The sequence below is a fragment of the Amphimedon queenslandica genome, unplaced genomic scaffold (genome assembly GCF_000090795.2).
Source record: "Amphimedon queenslandica unplaced genomic scaffold, v1.1 AMPQUscaffold_13422, whole genome shotgun sequence".
Classification (NCBI taxonomy): domain Eukaryota; kingdom Metazoa; phylum Porifera; class Demospongiae; order Haplosclerida; family Niphatidae; genus Amphimedon; species Amphimedon queenslandica.
Genome location: NW_003546342.1, coordinates 91,952 through 100,749, shown reverse-complemented (window position 1 = coordinate 100,749; position 8,798 = coordinate 91,952). Strand labels below are relative to the sequence as shown.

At 34.6% G+C, this 8,798-nt stretch overlaps 2 protein-coding genes and 2 long non-coding RNA genes across 5 annotated transcripts in view; 2 read left to right on the top strand and 2 right to left on the bottom strand.

Moving 5' to 3' along the window:
• LOC105312654 (uncharacterized) overlaps window positions 1–3,120 on the bottom strand; it is a 13,546-nt gene extending 10,426 nt beyond the window's left edge. The window contains exons 1-4 of one of the 2 annotated variants that reach the window (XR_002184752.1): window positions 3,022–3,120; window positions 2,870–2,936; window positions 1,519–1,845; window positions 767–928 (exon numbers count right to left, since the gene is read on the bottom strand). The gene's annotated coding sequence lies outside the window, so the exon portion shown is untranslated. The remainder of the gene's footprint in view (window positions 1–766; window positions 929–1,518; window positions 1,846–2,869; window positions 2,937–3,021) is intronic. The other variant, XM_011405464.2, reaches the window with a different exon arrangement.
• Window positions 3,121–3,179: 59 nt separating this feature from the next.
• LOC105312653 (rab9 effector protein with kelch motifs-like) lies at window positions 3,180–3,853 on the top strand. Its single transcript, XM_011405463.1, has 2 exons — window positions 3,180–3,192; window positions 3,351–3,853. Exons 1-2 carry the CDS (start codon window positions 3,180–3,182, stop codon window positions 3,851–3,853), a joined length of 516 nt encoding a protein of 171 aa, XP_011403765.1.
• A 3,406-nt stretch (window positions 3,854–7,259) lies between these two features.
• Window positions 7,260–7,377, top strand: LOC109581735 (uncharacterized). Its single transcript, XR_002184745.1, has 2 exons — window positions 7,260–7,298; window positions 7,346–7,377. It is a non-coding gene; the product is annotated as an uncharacterized LOC109581735 (long non-coding RNA).
• Window positions 7,378–7,731: 354 nt separating this feature from the next.
• LOC109581742 (uncharacterized) lies at window positions 7,732–8,008 on the bottom strand. Its single transcript, XR_002184751.1, has 2 exons — window positions 7,862–8,008; window positions 7,732–7,820 (listed from the first exon to the last, which is right to left on the bottom strand). It is a non-coding gene; the product is annotated as an uncharacterized LOC109581742 (long non-coding RNA).
• Window positions 8,009–8,798: the final 790 nt, after the last annotated feature.

Genomic DNA, 8,798 nt, shown 5'->3' with positions numbered 1-8,798 from the left:
CAAAAAACAAGAGCTGTACAGGGCGCCATTTTCGCAGCAAACACACATCGAACTGTGAAAAGTGGCGCACGTGATCCAGTTTCCAATCCTCCCCTCGTTCCATTATCTATGTTTAAGGTAACTTTTTCAACTTAGTGGCATAGGCTATGGTTTATACTTCAACTTCATACATTAATTGTTATCTTATGGTCAAATTACAAAATACTAAATGGACCAAAAATAAAGCCCCATTAATCTATACTAACTGTACCATACCAACAAATAGTTAATTGATTCTATATTAATGTACAATTTACTTTGCTAATGGACATTCACAAATGAATGTAGCAGGCAAAAAATTGTCGTTTCTTAAAATGCTCATAACTCAAAAATTATTTATCGGAATCAGTTCAAACTTTTTACATAGCATAAGGACATCAATATACATCAGAAAATGTAATTAAAAATTGGACGCATTTTTGAAAAAACTATGAGCAGGATATTATTCAAAATTGGCTCATTTTTAAAAATGACCATAACTCAAAAATTATAGTCGGAATCAGCTTAAACTTTCTACATAGCATAAGGACATCAATATCTATCAGAAAATGTTTTTAAAAATGAGGGTCAGTCTGAAAAAAGCTAAAGCTATATTTATAGTATGGGGTATTTTTCAAAAGTTGTTTCTTAAAATGGCTATAACTTTAGTCAGAATTAGCTCACACTTTCTACATGAACATAGCTAGCCAATGGAAAATAAATGAAATTAACAAAATTGTAAACTCACTATATTTATTATCATTTCCTCCTAACACAAGTTGCTGATGACTTGGTGACCAGTGAATCTCACAGACCTCCTGGGTGTGGTCTAATAGTGTCCTGGTAGACGTGGGTCCCACTGTAATATTGACCACTACATAATATATCACCAGTCCATGACAGGGAACTTCTGAAAGAAACAGTGCAATTGAATTTAATATTTTGCAAAATTAAATCCAAAATATTAATTACTAATTTCATTACATATACTGTACAGCAGGAAATTTTGGAGGGAGTTAAATTTGGTGATTGGCAAAAATTAATTTCGCAAATTAGTAGCCACATGCCATTGAGCATGCATAAAATGGCTGAAAATGGTGGGTTTTATTTTGGCAAATGGCTATCAAAACGACAAATTTGCCAAATTTAACTCTCTCCAAAGTTTCCTGTATTTAATTACATGTACACATGTAAATACATGCACATGCACATTGTATTCTCATGCTGTGTAAAATATTTAAGCTAATTCCCATCATGAAATATTTTGAATGACATGTACATGTACGTGTCAAAATACAGGGAAAAATGGGCAAACTTTAGAAAAGCGAATGAAATAAAGCAGCAAAAACTTATTATTACAATTTTTATTCTTCCTCATGATTACAGGCTAAACATATTAAAATTGAAAGTGGCTTTGACTGTTTACAAAAATGTAAACAGCAGTCACACATAAATTTCAAACGATACAGTATTTATTAAAAGGCACATTAATATTCTTACTCAGGAGGTAGCATAGCTTTCATCATCACAACTTCTTTTCTGACCACACTTCCCCTCACTCCACCCACTCCTCATCCTTACCTACACAACATCACATGACTATCATCAAAAGTCACATGATCTCTCACTTGTATGGTGACGAGGGGATCTTGAGGGACGAGAGAGAGGTTGGCCACATGTGGTCTCCTGGTTCTTCAATACAAGAGATACTAGAGGACCAATACTTTTCCTTTCTGGAGGATGTCAGGTCTCATTCATTTAATTAAGAGGAGAACATCAAAGAGAAGATAATGAAGAGACTCAAACCTTCCTAACATATAGGAGAGACTATAATAGAAAGAAAGGGAGGGGGAGATATACATAAAGAAAGGAAAGAAGGAAAGGAATAGAATGAGGGGGAGGAGGGAAAATAGAAAGAAGAAAGGGAAGAAAGAAAAGAAACAAGTAAAGAAATGAGAAAATGGAGAAAAAATACATACATGTATGTACATGGTGATAGGAAATGTTTCCTGTTTTTCAATCACTTTTCCTTCAAATTGTGTGTGACACTGCTTAGGTACAGTTTTAATGGATTAGTAAAGTGTATGAATCAAGTTAGCAAATTAATAAGTTAACTACAATGAAGCAGTTAAAAGCAAGAAAAACAAAAAAACATGCAGTACATGTACATGTACGTGTATCATTAACTGAAAATGACTATAAATACACATGTACATGTACATGTATTAATTAATGGACAATGTTATGAAGACAAATTGAGGTAATACTGTCCATGTAGTATAGCTAATAGGAGGAGTACATGAAATAAAAGCTGAGATCCCTCCCTCTCTCTCTCTCTCTCACTCCTCATTATTTCAAGTTTTCTCATTCAATCTATTCTCTCATCAACATTATTCTGATACACATGTACATGTACATAAATGTATAATGGCAGTGGTGTATCTAGGAACTTGAAAAGGGGGGTGCTGAGGGCGCGCAAAGCATGCTGCGGTTTTGGCCACACCCACTTTACGGCGGTAAAATGGCCTTTTCCTGTATTTTCATCAATTACGGGTGGGGCCCAAGATCATTTCAAGGATACTGCCATGTTACTAATACTTCTGATTGCTCCTTAAAGCACTGAAAACTGCTGAAATCATGATCAGGGGGCTAGATAACTTTGTTAAGAGGCTTGGTAGTGATGCAAGAGTCCAGGACTTCAGTAATTTTCTTTCTGAGCCCAGCCATGAGGGGGGGGGGTGCTCAAACCCCCTCAGCCCCCCCTAAATATGCCTCTGAATGGTACAGTACATGTACATGCATCCACTTCCATTAGTGTATGAATCTGATTCAATTCCATATTAGGACTTACATGTACATGTATCCTTTTCACAGACCATGAGACGGAAATAATGGTATTACAATCATCATCAAGAACACTGAGAGAGAGAGAGAGAAACAAAAACAGAGGTTGAACAAAGCACAAAATAAACCACTCATGAAAATACACGTAAATTGTCTAACTTTGACTGTATAGTCATGAAGTGACATCATTTTCTGTTTTCACTAGAAGAAACCAGAGATAGTAGAAAACTTTCTGAGATACATAGATAATTCCATGGCTTAATTCACCACGCCCTGTCTGATGGTTTTGGGTGGGGCTGGTATTTTGCAAGTCTGCAATGGCATCTAAAAGTGAGGATCACTATTCTCTTCTCTTTGTATCTCTTTCATTCATTCTTTGTCTCTCTTACTCTCTCACTTACTTTACTCCTCTGTATCCTGTCCTTGTTCTAACTCATCACTATATTACTGTTACTCTGTTTAATACTGGTACCTTTTGTTTTTTATAGCGGACTATCAACCAGTGAAGAGATGGGGACACTCCACAGTAAAGGTAGGAGACTACCTATATATGTGGAGTGGAGCCCTGTCTGGAGTGCAAGACAGTCAAAAGGAAAAAGCACAAATGGATGTGTATCATTTACCAATGGGAACTTGGGACCAGAAACCTACTACTGGTACCCCTCCTCCAAAAACCAGTGGCTATTCATCTGCTGCAGTTGGAAACAATATTTATTACTTTGGTGGTCTTGGCCATGGCTATCATAACAGCATGCATTGTTTTAACGTCAATACATTCAAGTGGATGGAACTCTCTCCTTCTAGTTCTGATCGCAGCCCATTGAGGAAGCTGTACGGTTGCATGATATCAATTCATTTTGATGGTGAGGACTATCTTGCAATAATTGGAGGAATTGGATCATCTTCTACACCTGAGCAACATAATGCTCAATATAAAGATACTGGTAGATGTAATGAAATACATTATTACAAGATTTCATTAGGTCAGTAATCATTATTGATTCTTAGTATATGCATGTGTGTGTGAGACTCTGTGAGTACACATGAAATATGTAGGATGAATGTACATGATAGTGTATGTATGTGTGCATGTGATAAGTTGCATTTGCATTATTAGATCAATGGATATCTCCTGTTGTTACTGGAGACAGACCACCTCCTATTAGTTCCTTCACTCTAACATCAGTTACTAATAACACTGCGGTAATGTTCGGAGGCCTTACTGATAATGAAGACAGCAATAAACTGTATATGATAAGCTTCACTAGGACATCAGTGGTGAGAACTATACTAAGCAGCAATAAGAACATAGCCTAGGTGACCTTTAATTAATTACCACAAAGAAGCTACATATTTTGCAAATTTACTAGATGTATAGCAGTGTAATAATAGCATTTGAGAATAGTAATTAAGATTAATGGGGTATTAATTTTATTGGTGATAAGAGAAGTTAATGCAACTTTAAATTGTGTTATAGGTCACTGAATTTCATTTTATTACATTGATCTTATTGTTTTTTCAGGATATATTAGAAGTACCTAATCCTGGAGGATCAGTACAATGGCCTAAGGGAAGAAGTGGTCATTCTAGTGTATTGATTACCACTAGTTCAGGACCACACTTACTAGTGGTGGGTGGATTTCCTGCCTCTGATGCATGGTTACTGGACATCAACAAAAGAAAATGGAATGAACTGGTGAGTATTAATTAATTATGAATTTATGATGCTTGACTAATGAAACATTTCATGATGTTTGTAATGTACATGTACATATTATGATATTTTAACAGTGACAATTTCAATTGCAAATTGCTAATTGCGAAAATGAAACTCCACCAATTTAAAAGTGCTCTACAGTATATATATTTGTTTGTGCATGTCTAAAGATGGATTTATACACAGTGTCAATTACAGTTTTAGTATGATTTCCAAGTGTGCATTAATATAATTTAACTGAACCTTAAGGTACATGCAGGCTCACTGAAATTGCAATAATATCCGTGTGCTCTTGATTAGTTGCTTGGGTGAGGACCCCAGAATTTCATTATACAAAATTTTTGAAAAATCCAATTTTCAATGGAATTTAGCTAAAAATTGGGTGAATGCTAGTCATGCAGAGGATCCCCTATCTTTTTGTTTCTGTCCCCCCTTAGCAGCTATAGCCCTCCTTGCCAATTAAGATGCATGACTGCTGAAGGCAAAGTAGAGGGCAGACATCTTGGACTGAGGTATTATACATGTAAATTACTGATACTCATGGTTGTAAGTTGTTCATGTTTCATTTCTTCTGTCAGTTCTCTGGAGAATGATTAGCACTAGACCTTCCTATGGAATTCAGTGTCTTATTGCATATATCACATATTATATTTGTAAAAACATTTTAACACATGTTTGTGTCGAATACATTTATGTGTATGTGTGTATGTCCATGCAGACACTTAGTAAGTTCTTAATTGAGGACTCACATGATATAATAACACACTCAGCTGTGTATACTTGTCTATTAATATATTATGTATTATTAATTTTATTATGTCATCTTTGTGTTACGTACTGTCATTGTGGTAACTGCCTGGTCTATTTAATTAACTGTAATATAATAACAATTAATAACCACACATCCTCCATATAAATAGTCCTGCACTAATCAAATTTCTTCAGTTGTTCTAAAGTTGTTCAAATAGTTCTCTCAAGTTCTCATTTTCTTCTTCTTCAATTCGTTCGGTTTGATAGTACCATTGGTAGCGTGAGCTACGTTGTTCTTTCTTATTATTATTTGCTTCCTTATGCTCTTTTCTATAGTTGTTGTAAATTCCCTCTTATTCTCTCTCTTCCTTTATTCATACAGTGTGTTATCCTTCTTCTTTTGTTCGATCCTACTCTTCCTTCTTTATTTTTATTGTGTGTGTCCTTCTGTCTGTCTCTGTTTTCTTAGTGTTTGTAACTGTTTTTATTTTATTGATTTTGAGACTAGGCAAATATACAACAGTCAGTTAGTTATTATGTTTATTAACCAGATATTAAATCAATTAATATGTCATACACAAATTGATTAATTTAATTTCAATTTTATAGACTAGCCTACCAGGAAATATTACTTTTAGACAGTATCATTCTCTAACAACATGGAGTGTGACACCTACCACAAACTGGATAATTGAATTTGGAGGAAGTCTAACAAGCTACACTGATACAGCAGTCATTGAACTCAGTAAGTACATGTAGACAGTAGTAGATACAATGTGTATTGAATATGTAATGATTATTAATAAAAATAATATTACAATAAAGTAAGTAATTCTTATGATGAATATTTAATGAGAGCATTTGACATATACCTATGACACTACATTCCTGAATAGTGAAATATATAATGACTGCAGATAAGAATACTAATATTGATAGAGGCTAGAGTGAATGAAATAATTATCAGTGTATTAATATACAATAATATTGAACTATGTAAACTGACAGAGGTCACCATACAATGATCAATAACTGTATTTAATTTTGTATTTCTAGTAACTTACTTATCCTCCACTATTTTCTACTGTATAGGATGCACTAGTGATAATGATTGGTTTACTAGTGTAATACCTCTGGACCAGTATCAAGATCAACTAAGAAGAAGGATACTGAGTGATTGGGAGAATTTAGGAATGGAGAAACAGCTTCAAGTAGTTATAGATCATCTGCAACAAAGAGAAAGAGAATTCTATGAGGAACAGCTTCAAAGAGAAATAAAAGAGAAGGAGCAGATACAGCAAGATCGAGACAAAGAGCAGCAACAGCTTCTTCAAAAAAAGGCAACACTTAGTCAGCAACTTGATGATGCTACCACTCACCTTGAGCAAGCAGAAAAGGATAAATCATGTCTTGAATTAGGTACTATTGTGTTGTACTGTTGTTTATGTGTACATTGTTTACATTTACATAATGCCATATAAATAGTATTATTAGCAATAATCATAGTACATGTATTTATGGGCTACTATACATGCAGTGCATTTTTATTTCAGTAAAAAATATCATTTTATTTTCTATTTTCATATTTTTATTGATAATAGAATATTATGAGAAGCTCAAAGCTAAAGTTGCTGAAATATTGGAAGAGAAAACACAAGTAGAGGAGAAGAAACAGATTATTACTGGTTAGTGTGTCAACACTACATAATATTAGATGAGAGAATATTCTGTTAATGTAGAAGATTATGAGAAACTGAAACTCAAAGTAGCTGATATGGAGGAACAATATCTCAAGGAGAAACAGATCATTATTGGTTAGTTAATTATACACACAGCATGTATTAGATGACAGAATATGTTTATTGTGTAGACGACAATCAAAATCTCATTTCTGAGAAAGACAAAGTTATAGCCAAACTGACATCGCAAGTAGAGGAACAATCACAGAATGAAAAACAGATCATTACGAGTTAGTATATCATCATGAATCAATGATAATATTCTATTGATTTATAGACCTCAAAGACAAGGAGTTGTACATAGCCAAACTAGTGAAGGAAAGACAAGAGAAGGTCCTCCAGCAACTGATCAAAGAGACTAGTTCCATTGGACTACAATTTAATTACCTGATCCCTTCAATGGGTAAATTATACACATGTACATGTACACATGTGAATGATTGTGTGTGTGTGTACTATATTAGATATGATCAAGAGATAATCTACATTATCTACTCTTGATATGATATGATGGGTCTGTATTGTTTCAGATTCCCTAGACTCTAGTGTCATTATAGCTGGACAGAAGCTCTTTATCCTACAAGGAGACAGGTCTCACTCACTCCAGTGGGAGAAATATGGATTCAGATTAGAGTGTCCTCAAGGAGCAGTGTCCAAGGATACTGAAGTAGCTGTTACTGCACTAGCTGGTGGTAATTTCAAGGTACCCAAAGGTACTGTGCTAGTGAGTGCAGTATATGCAATATCAGTATCTAAGGCACTATTAAAACCACTGGTAATAGAGCTACAACACTGTGTGGATCTAAGGAACTCTAGTCAGACTGGTTGCCTCAAGTTTGTGAGAGCTCCACTGAAGTCTCCTTACCAGTTCAGTATAGTTGAAGGAGGATCTTTTAGAGTTGGGGAAAGATATGGATTAATAAAGCGTGAGCAGTTCAGTTGTATGGGTATTGTAGCTGAGATGAGTAATGGAGACACACCTAGTGACAGTGAGAGTGAGGAAGGTTATGAGATACCACCTGAAGGTACATGTTATCATGGAAGTAGTGTTTTATTATTAATTATGTACAATAATAGGATCAACTGATGACACACATAATGATAGTAGTAATGGAGCAAGGGAGACTAGTGAGAGAACTGCCTCACCAATAAATACTGAACTATCTCAAGGTATGTGTGACTGTAATTGTATTGTACAGAGTTTCATTTTCAGAATAGAATCAGTAACTGATGACTCTAATCAAAAAGTACAGAAAGTTGAGTCTACTTCTGGTATGTATTCATCGTATAATTTACGAAGTACATTCATAATGAGGTTTTGTATTATTAGGTGCATCTAATGTTAGCAATGAATCAACTGAAGATGAAGTGAAACAAAAACCAAATGAGGATAAAGGTATATGTCACAGTTATAATTTTTAATTTATAATTTTTATACAGGAGTCACTCTACTGTACACTGGAATGATGTATCATGAAAAGAAAGAAGTTAATCAATGGATGACTACATTTTCTGTTGTTAGAGATTTAGAAGTCCTTCAGCAAGTATGTAATGTGATTTATGAAGAATGTCATTAATTTTATTGAAATTTTAGTATTTAGGGAATGAGCATCCTAAAGCTGAAAAAGATGGTCCAATTGTTCCATTCAAGTACAATCAACCTGATGGTATCCTTCAGTTGTGTCTACAAGATACTCCATCACTTGAATCAGGATGGACTGTACATCCTG